The sequence below is a fragment of the Podarcis liolepis genome (assembly GCF_965112155.1).
Source record: "Podarcis liolepis genome assembly, chromosome: 7".
Lineage (NCBI taxonomy): Eukaryota > Metazoa > Chordata > Lepidosauria > Squamata > Lacertidae > Podarcis > Podarcis liolepis.
The window spans coordinates 64672115-64698382 of NC_139561.1; the positions used below are offsets into that span (position 1 = coordinate 64672115).

Consider the following 26268-nt stretch of genomic DNA (forward strand, 5'->3'; position numbering starts at 1 on the left):
TTCCGGCGGGGCCGAGGCTTGGGCGGACCCGCCCACCTCGCGCGCGCTGGCGGCGGCGGCGGAAGTTCCGGGGCCGTCTGGTGAGCTCGAGAACTGACTGAATCCTCTTCAGTTGGAAGCCGGGTAGAAAGAGACAAGAGGAAGGAGGTGAGCGGGAGGGGGGAGAGGAGCAATTAGAACCGGGGCCGTCCTCGAGGGGAGGGTCTCTTCGCCAAGGGGGCTTCTGTATGGGGAGAGGAGGAGGGTGGGCCGGTGTCTGCGTGAGCGGCGGGCTGTTGGTAGAAGTGGGGGGGGGGGCGCGCGAAGGGGCCCAGGTCTGTGAGGTAAAGGGTTGGGGGAGGGCGCGGGTGGGAGCGGAGGGGGCGTGGGCTGGAGGGAGGCAGAGGGTGGGGCGGGCTGGAGGGAAGGTGTGGCCAGGAGGTGACACTCGCGAGGAGGGAAGGGGAGCTGAGAAAGTGGAAGAGGCTTTGAGGTACTGGATTTTTTGGGGGGGTTGTCCAGGGGTTGCAGATGGGAAGAGGTCAGTGGTGGAGGGTTAGGGGCACGAGGAGGTGCTAACATGGCCCAGATGCAATGGAAGAGATGAGAGAAAAATAAGCACCTGCCAGGACTCCTTGTCATTCTGAGAGTTGTGTGTGTGTGTGTTTTTAAAGGTGTCCTGGCAGGTGCATATTTTTTCTCATCTCTTCCCAGTTTACATTTACATTTTCCTTTGATGTACAGGAGCTGCCCACCCTTCTCTTCCTTGGCATGGGCTCATTCTAAGAGGACAGGGGATGAGGAGGGGGAATGAGTGTGGGCAGGAAGATGCAAGCAGTCGTGGGTAGAATGTGTGTGTGCAGATGAATGGGGGGGGAGGAATCTGGGTGGGACGCTAATAAGAATAAGGATAAGAACCAAAGCTGTGCCAAATCATAGGAGAGAAGTTAATTGCATGCTGCAGTATCTCATGCAAATTGTATTTTTATTGTGAGCAGTGACCTGAGTACCTTTAACTGCTTACAACCTTTGCATATATTGTAGGTACCCTTGCAAATAATAGATGATATTCACTCAGTTTCTATCTTCTACCTTATTCCGAGAACAAAGGTGGACAACACATTCATTATTAAAAGCATATATTGTCTTTTTTCCATTGCATAATAATGTCCAAAGTGAATTGCAAGTATCATAATAAAACAGTATGAAATAATAATAAACTAAGCAGCATAAAAACATAACTTTGATAACTAAAATAATATGATTCACCTGAACTCAAAGGCTTGTTGAAACAAAATAGCCTTTACTACAATATTGTATTGTGTAATAACTGTAGACATTGGAACTTTTGCCGTCACACATCAATAGAAAATGGGTGTCTCTCATGGGCTGGGTTCTTTAATATTTAAAGCGGGAGAGAGACATACATTCGTTAGGAAGGAATAATAACTTCGTTAGTTGTAAGTTGACCACAAGTTTGAATGTCTTAAACCTTAGTTAACCTACAGACTGATCTAACCATGTTTCCTTGGCATTCCAAGATTGCAGTCAGCATGCCAGAAGTTATAATTTGACTTACACAAAAACTCAGTTTGTGAAAAACACATCGGAGTGATTTGTAAGTTAATTGATTCAGCAAGGCCAGAGTTTCCTGAGCAAGTTATAATGGAATCAAGCTGATGAGTTGTGGTTTTGGCTGAAGATGCACAGCACAGTGTTCTTCATTACAGTACACACAAGTCACATTCCTAGATCTGACTAGGAGCCCACTAATCATGCTGTCTTCAGCCAACTAAATGCTTCAAGATAGAACATGAAAGCAAGAGCCTTATCCTTTTGCCTTTCCAATTATCTGATGCTCAGCTATACTCTCTTTAAACATGGAGGCTTTGCTGAACTTTTGTGGCTAAAAGTTTCTGTTAATCTTATCCTTCCATGCGTTTGTCTGATCCTTTTTAAAAACCATCTCAGTTGGCTATCAATCACTACTTCTGGCAGTAGCAAATCCTATCAGTTTATTTCATGTTGTGTTAAGTACTCAGGTCCATTTGCAAAGGTTGAAAGCACCACAGCAATAAATAGAATGTGTGGGAAAGGTTTGAAGGGAAGAGGATTTATTCTTAATACGTATAGTCCCTTTCCCCATACATCTCAGGCATGTAAAATGCTCCACATTGTAGCATGGAGGTTTGATAAACCATTTCCAGCTTGTTGGGCTATGTGTCCTATAAGAAATGAAGTATCTTTTTTACTATAGCATAGGAATTGATATCAGGGAAAGAACAACATATTTGTGTGAAATAGTGCTTAAAGAGTTGGCTTCTCTTTCCAAGCAACCATCTACTTATGACATCCTGTTCAGGAGGCACTAGGGAGAGACTTCTTTGAACCAGCAAACAACAATTACAAGTAGTTGTTAGGTCTTCTGGAAAAAAATCCAGAAGCAGTGTCATAACACCTTTATTAGGGCCACCTCAAACACTGCCAAGTAGTGAGCAACCTTTCAAATTGTTTGAAACTCACTCTTTTGTAGTGTTTTAGTTGGTCCTAATAAAAGTTTTATGCTACTGTTGCTTTTGGACTCACTCATGTCATGTATTTTGGGAGCATGTTGGGACTGATTTTGTTAGCAATGTACTTAGCTCTGAGAGTGCTGTTATTACTGAACAAGCATTATTATTAATATTGCATGACTTCTCTTTGTTACTAGAGAATGAGCAGAGAACACAAATGAAATTCCATTTGCCATTTGAATAGCTTGTTTCTCTTGCCCCATCACTCAGATATGGACAAGGAATGTTCATTTCCCCCAATCCATTCTCCTAAAGAAGTGCTGGTCATAAGAGCATAGAATTGCCTTGCAGAAAGTCTCTTTAGTCCTGCTTTCTTTTCCAGCTGTGGCTAGCCAGATGTCTCTAAATGAAAATCATGAGCAGGGTATGATGAGAGCCATCCCCTGTTGTTTGTCCACAGCAGCTGATATTCTGTAGTATGCTACCTCTGAACATGGATATTCCAACTGTTCCAGGGTTATTGGCCAGTAGCTTTATCCTCCTGAGAATATCCCTTTTGAGACAGAGCAACTGGTAACCTAGTATTCTAATAGTAGGTGCACCACAGTTTTCTATATATGTAATGGCTGTTTTATTTTCAGTCTCTTTCCTTGGGATTCTTCTATCCTGTCTGAAAATTGCTTTATCTTCTACTGCTACCTCATTGTTTCCCACAGCTCCATATAATTTATGAATAGGTGAAATAACACCATTCTCAATTCAGAACTGAGGGAGTTTAGTTTGCTTCCCACTTCTGTGAAAACTAACAACTTATTTCTAATGTCTGTTTCCTGTTTTTTAACCAGAATGCTAAGGTTTTTTTTCTTAGCAGCCCTTGATAAAAAGTTTTGTCAAAAGCTTTTGAGATGTTGTTGTATTCTTGAATTTTCTGAAATCTTTTGACAAAATTATATGTCTGGCAGGTCTCATGTTTAATGCTCAAGGAATTTTCAAAAAATGGCTAGAACTATCCTTGAAAAAGCTGTGCTGAATCTTCCTCAGCATACTAATTCCTCAGCTGATTCTTCCTCTCTATATGTTTAACAATTCTAGCCCTTAATAAGGTTTTCTATCAGTAGCAGGGACAGCAGTTAGCCTAATTAATCTGTAGTTTACTGGATCCCTTAAAAATAAATGGTGTTACGCTGGCTGTGTTCCAATAAGGAAGCTGATTTCCATGATGCTGTAAGTGTGTGCTAAGTGGTGAGTTCTCTTAAATTGAAGCAAAATTGTCATTGTTCTTGAAAACTACCTAGCTTATTCAGATTTAGCATGGTTTAGCATGAGGTTCTGTAAAATGTTTTCCCCTCTCCTCAGTCCTTGTATTTGACAGACTTTCACATCTGTTCCTCAACTAGGAATGAATGGGCCCTACATGCAGGTATGCTTTCCTTTTTTTTAAAAAAAGGAGGCAAGCCTAAGTAATGTATTGTGTAAAATGGGGGGGGGGTAAATTAGATTACAGTACCAGTGTTAATTTCAAGGTGAGTACCTTGTATAGAGGTGAAAATGTATGCAAGGTACAGTGGTGCCTCGCAAGACGAAAAGAATCCGTTCTGTGATTCTCTTCGTCTAGCGGTTTTTTCGTCTTGCGAAGCAAGCCCATTGACAGATTAGCGGATTAGCGCTTTTAGCGGCTTATCTGCTGATCGGATCAGCTGATAAGCGGCTTAGCGGCTTAGAAAAAGGGGTAAGGGAAAAAAACCAGCAGGAACTCGCAAGACATTGTTGTCTTGCGAAGCAAGCCCATAGGAAATTCGTTTTGCGAAGCACCTCCAAAACGGAAAACTCTTTCGTCGTCTTGCGGGGCACCACTGTACTAAGATGCCAGTGTCTGATTCTAATTTTTAAATGCACAGATGACCAGGTTTACTATCTGACACATTTCTTTTACACTCCTTCATATAAATAAGGCCATGGCATGCATTTGGGGCAGGAAGGGATTATGATTTCTTAACAGTTAGGGATTGTATTTCTCATGGCTTTTTTCACATGAGCCAGGGTGCCTTGAATGAGGGAATCCTGCTATTTTCTGCACCAACCTTTTCAACATCTTGTGCTCAGAGATCATATATAATAGGGATAGGAAATCTGTGACACTCTAGGTGTTACTGGAGTTAAACAACCTATGCTATGTGCATAGCAATTTAAATATTTTGGTCACCGCCCAACATAGAATTAGGCACCTTTAAGTTCTTTGCTTTTTGGTGGATTTATGTACACATGGCCCTTGCACAGGTTTGTGGCCCTGATCTTTGCCTTTATGGAATTCTAACCTTGAATACTGTACTGTGTAGTCACTTTTTTTGGTAGGCTTTAAAATTATGGTATGGAATAAACAAGCTTGGTATGTCCTCATCTCACTCAATTTGTGGGCAGGTTACAGGACTTCCGGGGAGAGGAGTGGTGGTTTGGCTGCCTCTCTGTTAGCTCCTGCTTACAGAAGATAATTACGGTATGTAGTAATTGATAATAGACAGATAGTCTGACTATTAATCATTATGCAGATAAGGGTGATCTGGGAGTTGACCTCAAATGCTTTGTTCGAGACTGTTTTTATATGCCTGGTGGCTTGGACGGGAGTTATAACGAGCTGGGAAACTGACGAGTTGCCATCGTGCCCAAACTCCACGTAATCAATTTTCACAGGTAAGAAAGACCCACACCCTCTCTTTTTAAAACACTTCTGGGACAAGGAAAACTGTAACAAAAATTCCCTCCACCAGCTGGTGAAAATCTACAATCTGAAAATCTGTAAGTAACACCTTCCGTCATTAAGGAAAACAGAAAGGAAAACGGATTGTTGTCTAAGGCAGAGTGTCTACGGCAGAGCAAAATTCCAGATTTATGGTTGACAATAATGATTAAATGGACAAGGGGAACCTCTGTGTGAAAAATCTTTAACCCTTTTTCTCTTTTCCTACCACTAAACAACTGAAAAAACTGAAAGTAAAGTGGCCATTGCCAGCTGTGGGTTAGAAGTTAATATGAGATAAGACACGTTGCAGCTGTGATTTTAAGGTGAAAATATTAAGCTAGACTGAGTTGCTAATAATATCCAGAACATCAAAAGCGTCCATTATGGTAAAGGCACTTTTGGATCTTCCAGTGACTGTTGGTGTAGTTCAACAGTTGATGACTGAATAATTTCAAATGATCAGATCAGAGATTAATGGAGAAAATGGAGAAGGGGAATACTCAGAGGCTTCAGACTAAATTGATGAAAAGTTGGGAGGATTGGATCATGAAATAGTTAAGCAGATGGTGATGCTGAAGTGGAAATGAATTCCATTTGTTGATTTGGATGAGAAGGAGAAAATAAAAGTGAGGTTACAGGGAACCCAACAGAGGGCCTTCTCGGTAGTGGCGCCCGCCCTGTGGAACGCCCTCCCTTCAGATGTGAAGGAAATAAGCGGCTATCTTAAGTTTTTAATATTTAATGCTGTATTGTTTTTAACACTTGATTGGAAGCTGCCCAGAGTGGCTGGGGAAACTCAGCCAGATGGGCGAAGTATAAATTATTATTATTATTCAAAATTATCTGCATATGGTATTGATGAAGTTGAGGGGCGAAAAAAAACTTTAAGAAAACTTCAGTCCTAGCCTTGCTTCAGTTCTAGTAGAGAGAAAGTATTCTGCATACAATCTGAAGTGAATTAAGAAAATTATGCTGCTAAAGTTATGGTCTTCTCTGTGGAAAAAGACTGGAAAAAATGAAAATGGGCATGGGCAGAAGAATTTACTATCACTCAATATGGAGTAATGGTGGTGGGAATTAATGGGGGTAATGGCAAAAGAAAAAATATGGTTGACATTTATCAATAGCAATAACAATTAGAGAACCAATCTTGGAGTTTTCATGAGAAAAAGAGGCACCTTGACATAAAAGAAATATTGTTTAACAGAAAGTGGAGAAGATGGATGTTAGCGTGGACTGAATGTTTGAAATAATCCTTTTTCCCTTTTTTATGTAACCTGCAGGTGAAAAATCAGAAGTTTTCTTTTTGTATCTTTCTCTAATGTTTCTTCTTTTGTCTCCCCCGCCCTTCTCTCTTCTTATTGTTCCTTTCTCTTTTTGTTTCTCTCTTTTGATTTTCTTCTTTCTTTGGAGTCTTATGTCTGGGGCCTTTATTAAGGTCCAGAGATTGTATACTTATGGGAGTGGTAGATGGTGGATGGAGAACCCTGGGTGAGAGATAGGGAAATGTCGGTCTCCCAGGGTGCTTAGTTGTCCTCTGTGGGTGATAAGAGCTAAGAAGAGAGAACTCTGTAGTCTAATTACTTGATTTGTATTTTTTGTAGAAGCTATTTTATTGTATTTTGTAATAATAATAATAATAATAATAATAATAATAATAATAATAATAATTGCATTCAAGGGAAAAATTGTGGGCAGGTTACTGTTCAAGCATTCATGTGTGGAATGCAGTGGATCAGTCTGTGTCTGGACTCTTGGCAAATGGCCTTATCTGAACCATTCAACTTGATTCCACGAATAGCTCAAGATGGCATTTTCAGTGGGGAGGTAAAAAACTGATGGACCTATGAAAGATCAGCTTCATCCAGATAAGGAATAAGGTGCAGGAAATATAGCAATGCGAAGAAGACTTGGTTCCTATGTATTGTTGATATCTAGCTTGGTGAGGATGCTCAGGACTTGAATCAGGGTGTGAATGATTTGAGGGTCATCTGGTGCACCTTTCTCTTTCATCCTCCCTTCACAAAGATAACTGTGGGCCCCTCTCCATACCGCCCTGTCCAGTCCACACCACACTGTGACATAATTAAATAACAGTTGTTTGATGAGGGAGGGAAACAAGCAGAGCTAGCTGCTTCATGTTATTCAAGCAACTGGTACCCTATTGCAATAGAGATGGAAGACCACTTGAGCTGGACCTCTAAAGATTCTGTGCTTTAAAGGCCAAAATCCTTCAAGTGGGATACATTTATTGTTACCATTATTATTATTATTTGAATTTATATCCCTCCCAGGGTGGCAAACAGATCTACAGTTTAAAAAACAAAACCCTTCTAAAACAGTTAAAACCTTCTAAGAGCAGTTGCAGTTTAAGCATTCTAAAAGTTACAGTTAAAACCATTCATTCATTCCAGTGATCTCAGGGTTGCCAAGAGCAGTGTTCATGCCACCAAATGCCTGGGTAAACAAGGAATGTTATAGTATTCCTCCTGAAAATTAATAATGATGGAGACAGATGTACCTCACTAGGGAGAGCATTCCACAAACAGGGGACCACCACTAAATATGTCCTGCCAAGGGCCAGTGTCTGCTGAGCTGCCATTGGGTGGGTGGGTGTTTGGTGTTGTTGATGGGGAACATCTCTGTTGTTTGTGTTAATTTCAGGAAAGCAAGGGATGGGCTCACAACAAAGACAAGGGAGCATGGGCTAAGAAACTGGAGTGTGGCTGATAAGTGCAGTAATTAGTGAATTACTCTTGTCCTGACCTTTTGGAATTCTCATTCCAGCTTCCTTCCTAATCTTTTTTGGGCAAGTTTCTTTGCATAGCTACAGTTACAGGAGGCTAGAAACTTGGTGTTTATTTTAAATAGAAGATCAGATTCTGGATTGTATTCTTAGCCTCTGCTCTAAGCTTTTGTGGGTAACCATAGCATTCAACTTGCCGTTGCTTTTGGCTGTAACACTGATGTGGGCTTTTAGGTGATGTGGTGGCAATTGAGTTATACAGTGGTACCTCGGGTTAAGTACTTAATTCGTTCCGGAGGTCCATTCTTAACCTGAAACTGTTCATAACCTGAAGCACCACTTTAGCTAATGGGGCCTCCTGCTGCTGCCGCGCTGCCGGAGCACGATTTCTGTTCTCATCCTGAAGCAAAGTTGTTAACCTGAAGCACTATTTCTGGGTTAGTGGAGTCTGTAACCTGAAGTGTATGTAACCCGAAGCGTATGTAACCTGAGGTACCACTGTAGTATGATGATTTGCACTGCGTGATTAGGTTAATAATAGGCTTCCAGATGTACTGGCAGTGTGGCAATGGCTTGATACCTTCCTGGCTTTTGTGGTCATTGTTACACCCAAGTGGGCAGCCATCGGGCATAGCTCTTGTTTTTCATGGTATTGGCTGCATCAGTACATCTCCAGTAGCAGCCGAGGCAGCACAGACTCTTGAATCTTTATGCCCCTGCACTGTTATCAGTGGTTATATAAATAGCCTTGTCCTTTACTGGTGGCATTGAAGTAACAAAAACTACTTTTAAACCTTCAGCTTTTTGGTTGCAGGAGGGGTTTGCTGGGATGAGAAATCCCAGGCTTAATATCAGGGTCTTTATGCTGCAGTTTTGTAAAATCCACTGACTCCCACTCTGTCCTTAAGCTGTGCCTCCCAAGGCCTTTGGCAGGATGTTACAGGGAACCCTTATCAAACCATATCACTGAATATAACAGATAAGCAGCATTTGAAAAACAAGTCACGGTTGCTTTGAAAACCCTCAGAGTTGGGAAATACAGAGTGGGAGCTCAGCTACCATGTGGTAGCCAATTCTTAGCCTGTTCGAAATGTGTTCACACACACATATACATATTATTTTGTGCCTACGGTATATTCCTCTAGTTGCATCCTGGTTTTGAATTTTGCCTTTTATGAATGTAGCACTTCTTACTCTTATATTTCTACATTAAACGGGTTCATACTTAATTTGTGGGAAAGTACCTTGTGATTAAATACTCGGGGACAAACCCTCATGGTTGTTTCAGTATAGGATAGGATTTTGCTGACTAGATAATCTGTTACAGACCTCAACTCTGTAATTCATTGACGTGTGTCTACTAGAGGACAACTATAAAAGGGTACAGAAATGTTTTCAGAGGTATTAATAATCTGAATCCTCGCATGTGTCCTTCAGAGGAATGTTTGTAGGTCACATTTCAGGCAGCTCTTTGTGTTTCATGTTTTATATTAAATAATGGTCTAAAGAAGAGATGCATGGCCTGAGATAGGTTGGAGTTTAAAGTATTCAAGGCTTTTAAACGTTGTGTATGTTAGTCTTTTTGCACCTGGCCTGTATGCAGCCTTCTTTTTGTTAGTTCATATCTACCGGAAACTTTCCCAGATGAACTTTTTAAGCAAATGTAAAGTCTCCTTGGAAACCAGACTGGATTTTTGCTTTGCCTAGAGATGGAATATTCTCTTTGCCACTGTCAACTGCTGGAACTAGCTGATCCAGGTTTTCCAGGTGGATATTCCACCTTGAGAGCTAGTTGTTTGTGGCTTTTGGTCTTGGGTGCTGGTCTGAAGCCCAAGGTTTCTGGGTTGCAACCTTTGCTCTGAAAATCTTGGTTTTCAGTTTTAACCCAGGAGCAAGCTTCTAGCCCTTATGTAGGACAGGGAAAGAGATGAAACCTGATGGGCTTCAGAATGGGAACTTGTACATCATGCACACATTTGAAGAGAGGCTTTCACACCCCTTTTGATTCTGTACCCTGCCTGGTTATAAAAGTGACCTAGCTCTTCGCATAGTTGTAAGGTCCAACAAGATTAAGCATTGCAGAGCGGCTCTTAAATTAAAAGTGCTATGCATATAATAAATGTGTGTGTGTTTCTCTATCTCTGTGTCTTTCAGCCGTGAGCTGTGAAACCTCTATTGGTGTATGTGCGGTAACAACATGTCTGTCCCCCTCCTCGCCGATGCCGTGACCATTTCAGGGGCAGAGCGGGAGACTGCAGCGGTAAGGGCTTTCTCTGTCTCTCTCCTTGGCTTGCCATCTGTCGGGATCCAGAAAGATTAGGGGAATTAACTGGATTTCTTTCCTCCACCCCCCTCCTCTTGGTTGCTGCTAATGTCAAGGGGCTGCCCTCCCTTTAACTCAGAAGCTGTTTGAGAGAAAGGGGTGGTGGCAGAGGAATTGTGCAGAGAGAAACTTTGGTGAGGGGAGGGCTGCGGGAAGAGATCAACATGGTTTCGTTCCTTTCCAGTAAACAGCACAATGTTGTTTGTGTAGGACCTGCGCAAAACACCACCGCTGCCTCTGGCAGGTAATTAGCCCAGCTGTATCAAATTGTGTTGGCCTTGACGCTACTACTCTTGCACTAACAAGGAAATAATAGCCAAGGCTTGCTTTCTACCACCCCCTTAATGCAAATATGGGGCTGCTGCTGTCAACCATCATGGCCAGGCGCTTCTGCAGAAATGACACTGACACCCACCAGGCTCCCAAGCTCCTATAATCCTTGCCCTTGTTGCTGGCTCTGCCTGCATTTGCACCATCAGATGTACCTTGCAGTTTTATTTCCTGCCTATCTGTGTGAACCATGCCCTCCCCTTCACAAAGATCTAAATTCTGCAAGGAGAACACATTACATAAATCAAACACATTTTGCCTAGATCGGCTTATTTGTATATAATTCTTTTTCAGTATTTGGTCTCCTCAGTGCTGTGAGAGCAGAGAGATGAGTGGTCTCCAGGGGCATGGCTGTGAGTGATCAGGAGGCAAGGAGACAACGGAAGTGCTCCCTTCTGATCACTGGTTAGTTCTGCCAACCCCCAGAACACTTTTTTTTTTTTAAAAAAAAGTTTGTTTTCTGCATTCCTGAGGACTAGTAACTGAGCTTTTCCGAACATATGTGCCCAACAGACAAAAGATGCTAAATTTTGCCACATTCTGGCCAACAGAAATTATTGCATTCTGGAATTTAGCAAATATTACTTTGTAAAGCCCATCATCTTGTTCTATTAAGCAAATGACTCTTGATTAATTTGCAGGTGTAATTGTGGCTCTGTTTCCTTTTTAAAGGAGAGAGAGAAAGGTTGATGGGATATGAAGATTTGGAGTAGGGTGTTAAATGTTTCAGAACTGTAGGAAGGAGTGAGATTAAATTCTCAAAGAGCCAACTCCCCTTTGCACCCAAGTTCCGTGGGGTGGGGTGGGGGCTTAAATCTGTGAAACAACCCTCGGATTGTCAAGAACTCTGTGGGATTGAGAGTTTCGTTGTAATGTGTGCTGATTGAGATGGGGTAGGCAGAGGTGTTTGTAGAATTTGTAGCCGTTTTGGTGAGGGTTAGACATAAGAGAGAAGAATGGATGTTTTAAATGAAAGATGAAACTAGGACAGTAATAGGTTTTCTGGCATAACCATTTGGAACCACAGGAAGGGAAAGGAAACTGTACAATTTCCTCTCCCAAAGACCACAGTGATAATGGCTAGGAACTTCCTCTTCCACTAGAAATGAAAGCCATGTTTTTCAGAGCTCATAAGCAGCCAAACCATATATCAAGATCTGCAACAGAAGCAAAGCTTTACAAGTCTCTAGCTTTCCATTGGGTAAATCCCGTGAAGACATTCACGAGAAGTTAGTTTGCACTAACCTCTCTGCAAGGGTCTCTGGTGGTCTAACACATGGGGAGTGGATGTGAATACTCAGGTGTAAATATTCGGAGTATGCCTCCTCAGTTAACTTGGCATGTGAACAGTCTTGGCTTGTGAACAGAGATTGAAGCTGCTCAGGAGACATGACTGAGGTAACTGATGGTGCGAACAGGCCTGTCTGCCCGCAAGTGGATCTGTCACTGCCAAAATACTGCTGGGTTTAGCAGTGTGGTAACCTGCTGCAGAGATGTAGCCATGGAGCTGGTTGATGGAAGCTTTTTAACCCTCTCACCTGGACTGGAATTGCTAACTTCCCTGACCTTTCTAATGAACAACTCTGTTTTTCTTCAAGAAGGCTGGAACTTGTGGTTGCCAACAGAAATGGGGAAGCAAAGCACATCCAGCTCTGCTAGGGGGTGTTTGGTTTCCTCTATCTGGGCTGCTGGTCAAGAATAACATGGATAACAGAGGGGTGCAAGAAGCTAAACACCAGCATTTCTGGGTGAATTTTCGAAAGGCCAGATTCCGTTGCATGGAGAGCCTGCCTTTTAAATAGGACCGCTAGATCACTGTGATTCTCAATGCTAAGATAAATTGCCCTGTTCTTCAGCAAGAAATGTTGAATTCTTAAACCTGTATAATTTTTTGCAAATTTGTGCAATATTTCTTTATTATACATAATTTACTGCACAATTTCTACTGTTTCCATTCTCAGCAAATAAATATACCGTATTTTTCCATGTATAAGACTAGGCCCCCCCCCAAAAAAAATAATGTCAAAAATTAGGGGGCATCTTATATACAGATACATCTCTTCCCACCCCCATTTTCTTAAATATGCGTCCCCAAAAATAGGGGGCATCTTATACATGACAGCATCTTACAGATGGAAAAATGCGGTATTATGCAGAGGGGGCAGAGGAGTTATGCAAGGCTCAGAAGCCTCAACCACTAGAAACCAGACTGGGTCACCTCTATGGTTTTTGAGACTTTGCCGATCATACCCACTTGGCCTCAAAGCCATAAAGGCTAGAAACATCTTCTTTTTGAAAATGGAGATTCTCAGGAAGCTAGATATTGTGATCCTGCGAAAGCTTATACTTTCTTTGAGGTGAAATATTAAATGCTTGAAATAGGCAAGGTTTAGGAGAGGAGGTGGTAGCAGCCTGTTGGATTAATTCACAGAAAGCAGTAACCTTGACCCAGAAGTTATTGGGGGTGGGGCATATTTTTTAAACAACATTTATATAATGGTTACTCAAACAAAAGACTTCTAAGTGGTTTACAAACAATCTAGAATATTCCTTTAAAAATACCAGCAAAAGCAAACATTTAAAAAGTTACATCAAAAAGTTCAAAATACAAAAGAAGATAAGTAAATTTAAAAACACAAATTGCAACTACATGCCTGAGTAGGCTTGCTGAAATGAACAAATTTTTACCAGGCACTGAAAGTATTGCAGTAGGTGCCTCCTCCTGTAAGTGAGCAGGGAGTTCCAAAGTTCTGCTACACTAAAGGATGGATTTCTCACAAGTGTGGAATGCATGCTTTGTGGCATTTGTAGAGTGCTGGTTCTGGAGATCTAAGCAGTCAAGTGGGCATGTATGGGGTGAGCTTATCACAGTGCCTAGGATTAGGAATCCTAGATGATGGTTTAGGACTCCTAGGTTCCTAGATTCCTAGGTTTAGGAATCCTAGATGATGGGCCTCTCTGCATGGCTCAGCTTACGCCTTGTGTTTGCCTCTGTCTTCCAGGTGCAGATGTGTACATGATGTGTTAGCAGTCCCTTTTCAGTGACGTGGGGTGTGGTTGAGGCATCTTCTCTTATTACAGCTGGGGCACACACATGGTGATGTGTAGGCTCTTCGTTCCCAGCCTCTCCTCCTCCCTTTAGGTTGGGTCCTTCCTGCTTTTCCCCTTTAGCATAATTCACTGCTGCACTTTTTTTTTGGCAACTAATTGGTCTCACAGGATGCTCCTGATGTGCTTTGGTAGCACTTTTGCACTTGTTGTGCTGCCTAATGTGTTATTTTCTGCTTGATTTCACAGGTCATTTTTTTACATGGGCTTGGAGACACAGGGTGAGTGTTTGGGTTGTGTTAGTAACTGAGGCAAGAAGGGAAGGGGGAAACCTTCTTTGTTCCAGCAGCCTGGACCCAAAAAAGCTCCTGTTTCTAGTTGGGAAATGTTGAATGTTAATATTCTAGCCAGCGGCAGGATTGGAATGAGGAGATGTTGAGACAAAAGCAATAGTTTACTAATCCAGAACACATTTTCACATAGGAAAATGCCTTCTACCAAATCAGATTATTGGTCTATCTAGCTCAGTATGTCTACACAAGCCTTCTCCAACCTGGTGCCTTCCAAAAACCTTGGACTACTGCTCCCATCAGCCCATTCCAGCATGGCCATTGGTCAGGGATGATGGACATTATAGTCCAAGACATCTGAAAGGCACCAGGCTGGGGAATGCTGGTCTGTGTGGACTGACTGCTGAGCTCTCCTGTTGGGATGCTGCACCAGATGGAGGAGAACTTACCGACTTTACTGGATTGCAGTTACTCATACAGGGTATATAAATTTACTTGTGTCTTTATGCATAGCTTTGCATAAATGCTTCTAACCACAGTTGGCAGCTATGAAAATGTCCCACCATGGCTTTCCAGTAGAATGGGTTTTGGTGGGGGAGACAGGCAGTGGAAAATGCTTGCTTCTCCATTTTAGTTTGTCTGCTGTGCAGTGCAAGTTCTGATCTATGTTCTTTCTGCCTTCCCTACTTCAGGCACAGCTGGGCTGAGGCCCTGTCCTCCATCCGGCTTCCTTATGTGAAATACATCTGCCCTCATGCGTAAGTGTTGCCTCTGCCCTGGGTTACAATTAAGGCTTGCATATGTTTCAGGAAACAGGCCTCTGCTTGGGGTGTGTGTTCCCCTTATCAGTCTAGTTTCCTCCAGCCAGAAATAAGCTTCCCTTACAAACTCAGAAAATACACTCACCATCCCCAGCCTAGTGCCCTTCAGTCATTCTGGACTGCAGCTCCCATTAGCCCCAGCCAGCGCAATCTCATCATCCCTCACCAATGGCCATGGTAACTGGGCTAATGGGAACCAAAGTCCAACAATGGGGAGGAGGAGCGGAACACCGGTTCCCTTAAGGCCTGTGTGTGGTTTTAATCCTAGCCAAACTGGAAACATTCTCTTCACCCATGGAAACTAGTTTGCAGGCATTCTGACAGCTTTGCTCTCATGTAATTTGGTACCTTGTAGGTTGAGAGGCAGGATAAGGTTGTTGCCTTACGTCATTTTTGTGAGCTTTTCTGGGCTTCTGGTTGGTTACTGTAGGGAGCAGCATGCTAGAGTAGGTAGCCCTTTGATCTGATCCAGCAGAGCTCCTCTTATGTGCATCATTGCCCCAGTGCCAGAGACTTCGCTTCCTTAAGCACAATACAATATATATTCCATTAGTGGAATTGGGCTGTGATGTTTTTCCTGCCTGCGTCCACTTTTTCCTTTTTAAAATAGAAATATATGTATGTGCCAAGGCAGAATCTCAGCTGCATCCCAGTTCTCTTTCTTTTTGGATCAAGCCAGCTCTGGCTGTCTCAAAGTGAGAATAGCACTTAACCTATAGCTTTTTAGGGACTATGGCTTAAGTTTTTGCTGCCCGCTTAAGATTCTGGCCTTGCAAAAAAAAAAAAAACACAAAAAACAAACCGTCCCCACCAATCATTGTGTTATCCCTGATATTCTAATCTTTTTCAATCAATTTTTTTGAAGATTTTAAACTGTAAAATACTACAATCACACGAACATCACAATAAAAAACAATAATTTGGTGTTTATGGTAAAACAGCCATATTAAATATTACAGATCGAGGTTAGTACATTAATATCATAGTGGTGACCCAATCTGAAAAATAGACATCAGACATGATGTTGACTTTTGACCAAACCAGGTTGAACACCTGGAGGTCAGTTAGTGCAAACTTCTTGACCGACCAACATTAACAGAAGCCACCATTTCTCCACGAGGATGTCAGCCTTAATCAGCTGATATTCCAATCTGAGGAACATAAGATGATCCTGCTGGATCAAGCCAATGATGCATCTGATCCAGCATCCTGTTCTCACAATGGCCAACCTGTTGTCTCTGGGGAGCCTGCAAGCAGGACCTGAACACAGAAGCACTCTTCCCTCCTGCACTTTCCAGCAACTGGTACTCAAAAACATTACTGCCTCTGTGACAGTGGCTGGAAGGAGCTCAGTAGATCTTGCTAGCCAATCCAGCACTCTGCCTGAACTTCCTAAGCTCCAGCTCCCTATAACATGCATGGATTATCCAGTGTCAGCCATTCAGGGTATTCTACACCACACAGCAGAGGTGCTTATTTCAAAAAGCCTTCAGTAAATTAGCCCAAGATCTTTGAGGCACAAAGCACACTGCCTCTCCATCTCAGCCCTTAGCACGAGTTTGCTTGCTTTGGACAAACATAGTATCTGCCAAGCACATACTAAGAGGGGCTCACAAATAATTTTGCCCTTGTTACAAAACTTGAGAGTCTGTTTGACCTGGTTTTCCCTTCACCAAGTCCCCACCCCCAGCAGCTCCCAGGTGGAACATGGACAGATAATCATACCCCACAACTGGACCATCGTGCCCCCCCCCTTACACTGGGGAATCTTTAGGTTTCCCACAAAGAGCATGTTGACAAGCAAGGTGGGGATGCATCAGCTGGGGTGGGGCTAAAGTGGTGGGTCTGGGTGCCATACAAGATGATAAACAGGCATCAGTTTCCCTTCCTAGGCACCTCTTTGAACCTGGACTTGCAGTGGTAATGGCAGGATGAGTAAAATAGGCTCCAAAAGAGCTGATATTTGCCTTCACCTACATTCTTTCTGTCAAAACACTGGGAAGAGCCACGCAGTTCTGCCTTCAGCCTGCAATATCTCCCCCCACCCCCCGCTTACCTTGCAAAGCAGCCGTGTCTGTTTTTGCGACGCCACCTGGGTCAGATTTAAGACAAAATGGAGCGACTTGCAGACTGCTCCTACTTGAGTTCGGCTCTTTTGTTGGTAGCAACAGGCAGACACGCAAAGCTCTGTGCCCACTGTGGTGAGTGCAGGCTCGTGAGCCTTTCAGCCCAAAGGAGATAGCTGCTGCTTCCTCAGCAACTCTAGCCAAAGCACCTAGCTCATGCTCAAGTCAGTCCCCAAATGTCCAGGTCCCAGGGTGGGCTGCTTGGCAACCACACCAAACGCTGCCTGATCCAGGAGGGACTGTGTGTATTTCTTAGAAAGGAAGTAAGGGCAAGCAGAGCAGGCTGTGTGTGTGCGCGCATATGTAAAGATCTTTGTCACCTGCTTCTTTGCAAAGCTAACCCTACCTGGGCAGACCCTGAGGTTGGGTACTTGGGGGAAAACAGCTAGCAGTTCTGTAGCTGGAACTCAGTCGTGTTTATCCCATACCTTTTGGAGTCACATTGTACAAGTTCAGGATTTGATAGAATGTGCAGCCTTTGCAGGTTTTTGCAAACTCCGCTATGTCTGGATGAGTTGAGGTTTCTTAGGTTTGTGAGGAGCCTCATGTCCTGTTGTCTCTTCCTACTGGAGCATAATTGCCTGCCTCTCTCTCTCTCTCTCCCTCCTCCCACCCTCTCATATGCTTGCAGGCCTAGGATCCCTGTCACCCTCAACATGAAGATGGTCATGCCATCCTGGTTAGTATAAAACAATGTTAATTTAATTGCTGACAGATAAGCGATGTGCCCCGGCCTGCTGCCTCCCAGGCACTTCTTTTTCTGGCCTGCATGACATCATAAGGAAATATGGCAGCCAGAACTGGGCTTGTGGCAGTCACCAGGAGTGAAGGGGAATGATACAGATGAGAGGCTGATGGGAGGGGGGAAATTAAAGGCAGCAGCTGTGTGTAAAGGTTTAGTGGACCTGAGGAAGCTGGCCGATGCTTTTTGGCTAGGGCAGGTTGGTGCATGATTTGTAGGGGGCACACCATGACTACTCCTATAAGGCTGGGGTTCAAACACTGTAGAGGATGAAGAGTGCGTCTTTAAATAAGACATTTGGGCCATGAGGTGGAGGGGTACTGCCTACCAGGTAACTTGCCTTGCCTAGGGTTCTGATCCACAGCCCTTTAACAGTCTTTTAAGAAATGTATATTGTTTCAACACCCACAGGTTTCACTTCTAGATTTTTCTACAAACTTTTCCTGTGTCTCTGGTTACTTTTCTGGGCAATCGGCATTAATGTATATTCACAATACAGCAGGGGAGCATAGGCAGGCTTGCTGCCTTTTAAGACCTGGTGGAAAGAAGGTCTCTGAATTGGTGCATGTCTGCAGCCAGCAGATAGTCTGTTGGGTAGAAACCTCTCCAGCTTCCCAGCAGAGTCCTCCCTTAATCACTTTAATTCTTTCATACAGAAGATTTTGGAATGGCACAGCCAAGCTGCCAGGACACTATATAGTCATATAATGTGCTTGCTTAGCCAGCCTCATGTAGGCTTGTGGACCAGAGAACAGGGGCTAACTTGCATTTTTTTCTTCCAGGTTTGATTTGATGGGTCTGAGTCCTGATGCACCTGAGGATGAAACTGGAATTAAAAAAGCTGCTGAGAACCGTAAGAAAAGTTTGCCCAGGGGTAGTGTTAAAGCTGGTCTACATTTCTCCAAATTGTAACTGACAACATTTGAAAGCCGGAGAGAAAGAAAGAGGCTTGGGTTCTGTTCCTTGAGTCATAAAGAGCCTCTGCCCTTTTTTACATTCCCAGTTCAAAAAGGCCCACTTCCTAATTCTTGCAAAAAGTAAAGTGAGTGAAGCAGTTTGGGATGTTTACAATCTGAATGCATGGAAGGCTCATTTTAAAACACTTCCTCCTAGTGCAAATGTAACAGAGGCATCCTGTAGACAATGTTTCACCCCTGCCTGCCCTTTCCAGTTTTAACTAGTTTTGTGTTGTAGGTGCAGTGGTTGCAAGCCATAGTTCCTATCAGAAACATGGAAACCATGGTTATGAGGAAAGCTGGTTGTAGTAACCATGGTTTGCATTGGTCTGTATAACAGATCCTTGGCTAGCAACATGGGAAATTACCTTACCTAGTCAGACCCTTGGCTGGGTGCTGTCTATGCTGATGGGCAGCTTTTTGACAAGGGTCTGTCCAGCCCTATCCAGATTCTGGGGGTTGAATCTAGGATCTTCTGCGTGCAAAGCAAATGCTCTACCTCCGATTTGCAGCCATTCCCAAATTGTTAATGTTGGCAGGAGAAGAAGAGGAGATGAATCACTCCAGCAGGAAAGACCCAGAGAGTGGGAATGTGTGCTCTCAAGGTGGATTCTTGATTTGCAAATGTGTGGCATCTTAGCACTGTCTGCCTTTTTAAACATTTCAACACCAAAGAAGAGTGGCTTCTGGGTTTTAGCAATCTCACACCAACTCTCTCCAAAGCTGGTGTGACATAGTGGTGAAAGCTGTGAATTGTGAATTCAATGAAGAGGTCTTGGGCAAGCTTCAGATTCCAGAGAAACAGCCATGTTGGTCCACTGCAGCAAAACCAAGAGTCCTCTGGCATCTTAAAAGACTAGCATGTATTTTGTGGCATCACTTTTCATGAGGGAGAGCTGAGCCCAATGCAAACGTTGATTGTCTTATGCGCCCCCCTCCCCCCTTTTCAATCTCTACTCCTTTTCCCTTGATCTCTGCCACCGGAGGCCTTGCCAGAAAGAACATCACACTCCTTTTAAAAACATGACATTTTGAAGCAGAGGAAACTTTGTGAAATAGATCTGTGCCATCCGACTTTGTCTTTGTAATTATTGTGCACCCAGCATATTTGGCACCTGAGATGCAAGGCCTATGATATTATGCCACCTTGAACTCTCTCCCTCTGCATTTCAGTTAAAGCGGTGATCGAACATGAGATAAAGAATGGGATCCCAGCCAACCGTATCATCCTGGGAGGCTTTTCACAGGTGACTGGTGTGTGTGTGGCAGGCTGCATCCTCAGGATGGCAAGCCGGTGTGTGGACGGCGGGGTTGGAAATGAGGAACAGGACATGAGCAGTGGTGCTGGGGGAACATGGAGAACTAGCGGCTGCCACCTTGCTAATGGGGGGGGGGGGAGCATGGGAGATGAGGTATAGCTTCCTCTGGAGCATCAACTTGGATGTGTGCAGTTGTTCCAACAGTACTGAGGTTAAGTGGTATCCTGAGTCATAATGCTTTCACTTTTTCCATTCAAAACACATTTCTAACCCTTATTGTCATGGGAAACACATGCTTTGGGGCAATGTCTGGTAAAACCTTACAACCCAAGGATGGGTGTGGGGACAGAGTTAGACTTCTGGAGTGGAACTTCTGCCCTCCTAACTACTACAGTGGTACCTCGGGTTACAAACTCCGCTAACCCAGAAGTAGTACCTTGGGTTGAGAACTTTGCCCCAGGATGAGAACGGAAATTGCGTGGTGGCAGCGGGAGGCCCCATTAGCGAAGGCTAAAGAATGGTTTCGGGTTAAGAATGGACCTCTGGAACGAATTAAGTTCATAACCCGAGGTACCACTGTACTTCCCTGTTTCCTTCTGGCAAGCTGAGCATTGCATGCAAAAAAAGAGAGGGAAGCCTTTGAAATTTGTGTAGGTAGAATATAATCAAGTAGCAGAATTTGGTTCTATATTTTTGAAAGGTTTAGGTTGCACCAGGTCTGTTTCCCCCCCCCCCTCAAGCAGTTAAGTGGGGCAGGAAGCGGTGAGGGCTCTTCTCTAACGCTGTGCATTGGGAGTGTGGCCTCCACTGACCTGTGTGTCCCCCCCCATACCATTCGTGCCATAAGAACCAGGAAATCTCCTACAAAGGGGTGGGGTGGGGAGGGCTGTTCACAGGGGTGGCAGTAGATGAGAGTTGTTTTCACCTTTGCATTGGTAGAGGGTCTTTTCTGGAGCAAGCTCTGACCTGCTTTCTAATCTTGGTTGCACTTCAGGGTGGCGCACTGTCCCTCTACACGGCGCTCACGTGCCCACACCAACTGGCTGGCATTGTGGCCCTCAGCTGCTGGCTCCCCCTGCACAAGACCTTTCCTCAGGTACTGCAGACCCCTCTCCCCCTTGAATGTGTTGCTGTTGGCCCTGTGGGTTGGCTTGGTGCATGCCAGGGTGGCTGCTCAACTGGGAAATGCCTGTCTGGTAGAGCAGTTCCTTCACAACTAGCTTGCCCAGGTACTGCATTTCCCAGAGTGCAGTGGGTTGTTCTCAGCTTGGTGTTCCTTCCCCTGCTGCTGTCCCCCCCCCTTCCTCCTGCAGGCAGCAAATAACAGCATGAACAAAGACATCCCCATCCTACAGTGCCATGGGGAGATGGACCCCATGATCCCAGTCCGCTTTGGAGCCCTCACTGCCGAGAAACTGAAGGGCATTGTGACTCCAAGCAGGGTCCAGTTCAGAACCTACCCAGGAATGATGCACAGCTCCTGCCCTCAGGTTAGTTGGCAGCCGGTAAACCCATTTCCTAAGATGACTAACTAGTCTTAGTTGAGTGCCATATCTTGGTTGCAGCCAGGGTGCATGCCAGGATATTAGGGTTGAGATGCCCTTACTCTGGGAGTATCTGAGAAGGTCCTATGCCTGGTGCCTCGACCTTCAGAGGTTCGGTGGATGGCATCCAAAAGCAAAGCATCCTTTGAGGTACTCCTTGAAGTGCCTTCTGCCATGAGCCCTTATTACGGCTTGTATGCTCCAGTGTCCTAAGGCAGCTTTGCAGGCCTGGTGGTCTGAGGCAGCCTCTTTTTGATCCCCACTTAATTATATTGTACTGCTGCAATCAGCTGTCTTTAACTGGATATGCATTTTTTTTAACCGATTAATTCAAAAGAGATAACAGTGTTAGTCTGGAGTACTAAAAATAGCAGGTGCCCTGTGGAAGCTTAAAGGTTGTGGCATCCGCTTTCATGGGCCAGACCCCCAAACTCCTGATAAAGCCAAGTGCCAGCATGACACTTTACTTGTGGCTTTTGTTTAATCTCGACTTGCTTCAATTGACTTTTGATTTTATATGAGCAGCGAAATAAATTGCTGTGAGCTGGCTTGGCAGCCGCCTCTTGTGGCAGCCAAAAGACTGCTTGAAACTTGAAAATCAGCGTACATGTGTGGGCAGCAACTCATGTAGCATAACAAGGAAAGTGGCCAGTTCCACCCCACCCCCCGGACTCTTGATAAGCTCAGTTCTCATTTCAGCTCTTGACTTTTTTCTGTTTTATGACCCTCAGTTCAATGCAGAGAATCTTGTCACTCCTGGAAGGGAGCACATGAACTGTTTGAGGCTGTTAAGTCTTTGAAGGGGAGGAGAATGAGCACATGCACAAACAAAAACCACTACTTCTCTTTTTACTCTGTGCAGGAGATGATGGCTGTGAAAGAATTCATTGAGAAGATGCTGCCCAGGATTTAAACAAAGCTACTCGAGACTGTTGCAGGGAGAGGAGACAGAGGTCACCACCTGTGATCTTTAACCTTGACCTGCCCAGCTGCAAATGGGGAGCCACAGCAATCCACCTCCACTTCAGCTGGTTTCCTTTCTCTGGCCTTTCCCTTCCTCCTGCACCGCCCCCCTCCTGTGCATAGGGAGGGTTGCCCCTCTCTCTCCTGTACATGGAGTGAAGGTACGGAGCGGTTTTAAGGTACAGCTGAGAACCATGTGGCTGCCTCCTTGCAAATTTAGTATTTTTGGTCATCTGATTTCCGCCTTTCTTTGCTATCTCTCCCCCCTTCCCCAACCCCACACAAATGCTTGCTGTGGCAATGAACTGGGTGGTAGCCAAAGGCTTAAAACAAAGGTATTACGAGACTGTGTTCTGCGCTGTTAGAGTATTTGCAGGGAGCATCTGCAAAGGTATCTGAGCTCCCTGATGGGTTTGCAACAATCCCACCCACAGTCCCTGTGCCCCCCCCCCTTTCTGTGATGCAGAGCCTGAGCCTGTCCTGGTGGAACCACCTTAGAGGTGCAGGTAGGGTCAGGGGCCCCCTCTCGAGTTGCCAGTGCTTGGCTTTTTTGGGGCAGGGGAGGCAGGTAAACTGCCCCACCCAGGCAATCATTCCATCCCTATTCTGCCATCCCATCCACTCTGCCAGGCGAAAGGAGGAAGGTCTGGCTGGCTGACGGGTTGCTGTACATCCTCCAAGCATGTCCTGGGGCTGCTCCTCCCCAGTCAGCCACATGCACCATTCAGTGTGCTAACAACTCCCAGCTTGGGCTGGAGATACCATTGGTTGGGGCGTTAATGTGGTGGAGGGCCCCCCACCTCACCAGGAATTGCTTCTAATGTATGTTCTTTTAAAAATTCCTTTGTTTGTTTCTTTCAAAATCATCTCTGTTGTGGTCTCCTCCATTGGGTCTATCTTGTTTTGTACCTACACAGATAGGGTAGCGTTTGTCCAGAAGGTAGACACGCAGCAAGTTCTCTGCAGGCTTTTGGGCACCGCAGCTCTCAGAAGCACCACTCCTCCACTTCCTATCCAGTCTGTATCGAGTAGCTGCAAGCAGCCTTTTTGTCTATGGGGTGCAGTCTCCCTCTTATCACTCCCCACCCTGCTGGTCTTGTTAGTGGAATGGGCAAGCACGGTCCCCCTCTCTCCCTTCTAGCCCTGGTGGCTGGCGTATTTTTTGAGGCTCTCCCCTAAGTCTCTAGTCTGTTTTATTTCAGTAACTGTCCCCTTTCACCTCAAGCAGAAGGCTCTCATCCTCATTTCTGGCAGGGGGCTGTGCTGTTGAGCAGCCAAGGTTCTCTTACCATCACCCCTTCAGCATCCACACCCAAATTATCCACCGGCGTGGGCTGACACCAGCACTGACAGCCAGGGACAAGATGTCTCTTCAAGGAGCTTTCCTCTTCTTTTTGTGTGAAGGGCTAAATGTTGCCTCCCACATTGTCCTACTGTGTTGCTCTTTGTGAGGGATCTCTCTGCTCACTTCCTTCCCCTGGCTCTGTATGGCCCTCGGTGGTTGGTAGCAGCAACAGCAAGGGAGGGGCTTGGGGTTCCCCAAAGCTAGGACAGCCCTCCCTCTGCTACACTTTCCAGTGCTTTATACAGCTATGTGCAGCAAAGGGGGATCTCAGCATATCCATGTAGGAATACATGGCCTGCCCTTCTAGAGCTTGCATCACAATGGCAGCCCCAAAGGAGATGTTGCTCCCCTTCCTGCTTTCAGTGCAAGGCTTCCTCCTCTGCCTGAGCAGCCGCTGCTTCCCCCAAAATCTGCTTTTTGCCAGCCTTGGGGATCATTTGGCCAAGGCCAAACTTGGCTTCTCTAGAAGGCAAAGTGCCTTCACTGCCAAGCGGAACGCCTCCCACTTGGGGGCCTTTCCTTTTTAGCAGCTGGCAACTTGCTGGGTCGTCCTCCAGGTCGCAGGGGCTTCCCAGATCTCACTGGAAATAGGGCCAGATTACATGGCTTGGTGCCGGAACAGCTCACATTCACAGAAACAGCAGGAATGGTTGGAGAGATTTGTTTGTAATGGGCCGGAATATTCTGTATGGCCTCTTTTTATCACCAGAGAAGCAGAAAGCACTAATCCTTTCATAAACTGATCTGCATTAGACTCATTTTGAGTGACTGCTTAAATGGCAAAGCTGCCTCTTGCTTGCTCTGGAGGGTTTGAATCCTCCGATATTCTGCTTTGGGTTTGGACGTTCTAGTGGTTGGGAGGACTGGGGCTGGTCTTGGACATGCAGCAGAATGAAGTGGTAGAATCCCAAGGTAGTAGAGGACTGTACAACTTCACAATTGCAAGGTGGGTTTTGTGTGCACTGTTCTTGAATGCTCCCTGACGTAAAACTCAAATCCCTGTAAGTAGCAACACATCAAACAGATCTGCTGGATTTCTACCTGCAGGGACCTTTGTGCGTGTTGTATGCTGCTTTTTTACGTAGGGAGTATTTAGGCATGTTATCCCACCACCACTTCAGCCTTCACAAGGAAGGCACAAACTACAAGAAAGAAGATTCCACCTAAACATTAGGAAGAACTTCCTGACAGTAAGAGCTGTTCGACAGTGGAATTTGCTGCCAAGGAGTGTGGTGGAGTCTCCTTCTTTGGAGCAGAGGCTTGACAACCATATGTCAGGAGTGCTCTGATGGTGTTTCCTGCTTGGCAGGGGGTTGGACTCGATGGCCCTTGTGGTCTCTTCCAACTCTATGATTCTAAGTGTTGTGGTGACAGTCCTTTTCCTTCTGCATTTTGCTCTATCTGCAGACCAGGCCTTGGCTTCCTTCTCTATAGTGAGCGTAGGCAAGCAGACATGAGGGGCAATGCTCCTCCTGTGCTTGTGGCTGCCTGGCTGCTGCTGCTGCTCTCTCCTCTGACCATTAATTGGATTGTTCTGTATAGGAGTTACACAGAGAAGTGCCCTGGACTCTGCTGCTGTTGCCACTGCCAATTTTGACTAGATCCTTCTCAAAGCAAATTGTCAAAGTGGCCTGCAAGTCTTGGGTGTCTCTGGAGGGACTGTGTTAAGAATATGGAAGCCAAAGCAAAACAGTGGCTTCTGTATGTTCCTGCACATGAATTAATTCTCTTCCCCAACCCCCATTTCCCTTTCGTCTTCCCCATACATCATTTTTATTTTTGTGTTCCACTGAGATTAAACAAACACAACCATCCGTGCCTCACCTTGTTGTTTCTTCAGTGTAGTGAAGATGTGTCAGTTTCTCCTACAGTTGTTAAGTGTTTAAAGCACTGTGTACGCCTCTTGGTTTAGATGAATAACAAGCCTGTGCAATAGCTCATAGGCCAGGGGCGGCTGGTATGTGACCCTCCAGATGTTGCTGAACTACATATCCCATCACCCCCAACCATTGGCCATGCTGGCTGGGGCTGATGGAAGTTGCAGTTCAGTAACATCTGGAGGGTTGCAGATTAGCTTATAGGTGACTTTCCTACACGATGAGCAGCAGGGGAAAGAGAAACTCACCTAAGGCCACCTGTGGGCTTCATTTGTGAACTAGCATTTGATCACAGATATTCCCAGTCCAGGCCCAAATACCTATTGCAACACTGGAATTCTACAAACTGCAAGTTACCATCTTTGATTTCTAGAGTGCAACATGTGACCCACAAGACAAACTCCCTAGAAAATACTGGTTTTGTCTACTAAATTTTAAAAGGTTCTAGCCCTTATTGTGGCACAAAAAAGCCTCCTGAGGCTAACTGCTGAGTGGCTCTGAATCCAAATACTGTATGTACAAAAGGGCTTTATGTAATAGAGAAGCAGAGTGGGTGGTTTGGGTAGGAGATAATATTCCCATGTAACACCCTCGGTTTGAAAGGGGTTTTTCTTAACTTCTCCTCCTCATTGAGTCAGGGCCAGCTCTACTGTTAGGTAGGTGTTGAAG

The 26268-nt window shown here is 44.8% G+C and overlaps 1 protein-coding gene across 4 annotated transcripts; it reads left to right on the forward strand.

Annotated features, from left to right (window-relative positions):
• The first annotated feature begins 3 nt into the window (after positions 1–3).
• LYPLA2 (lysophospholipase 2) lies at positions 4–25534 on the forward strand. Of its 4 annotated transcripts, none has more exons than XM_083511882.1 (12): positions 26–147; positions 4911–4986; positions 10130–10235; positions 13926–13957; positions 14659–14724; positions 17545–17592; positions 18438–18508; positions 19785–19858; positions 20865–20966; positions 21184–21360; positions 22277–24857; positions 25083–25534. In XM_083511882.1, the coding sequence occupies exons 3-11, from the start codon at positions 10158–10160 to the stop codon at positions 22325–22327; spliced, it is 699 nt and encodes a 232-aa protein (XP_083368008.1). In that variant the 5' UTR covers positions 26–147; positions 4911–4986; positions 10130–10157; the 3' UTR covers positions 22328–24857; positions 25083–25534. The 4 variants fall into 4 exon arrangements, with proteins under 4 accessions (XP_083368007.1, XP_083368008.1, XP_083368009.1 ...); XM_083511883.1 differs by lacking the exon at positions 4911–4986 and adding an exon at positions 5039–5180 and having other exon boundaries at positions 45–147; XM_083511881.1 differs by lacking the exon at positions 4911–4986 and having other exon boundaries at positions 4–147.
• Positions 25535–26268: the final 734 nt, after the last annotated feature.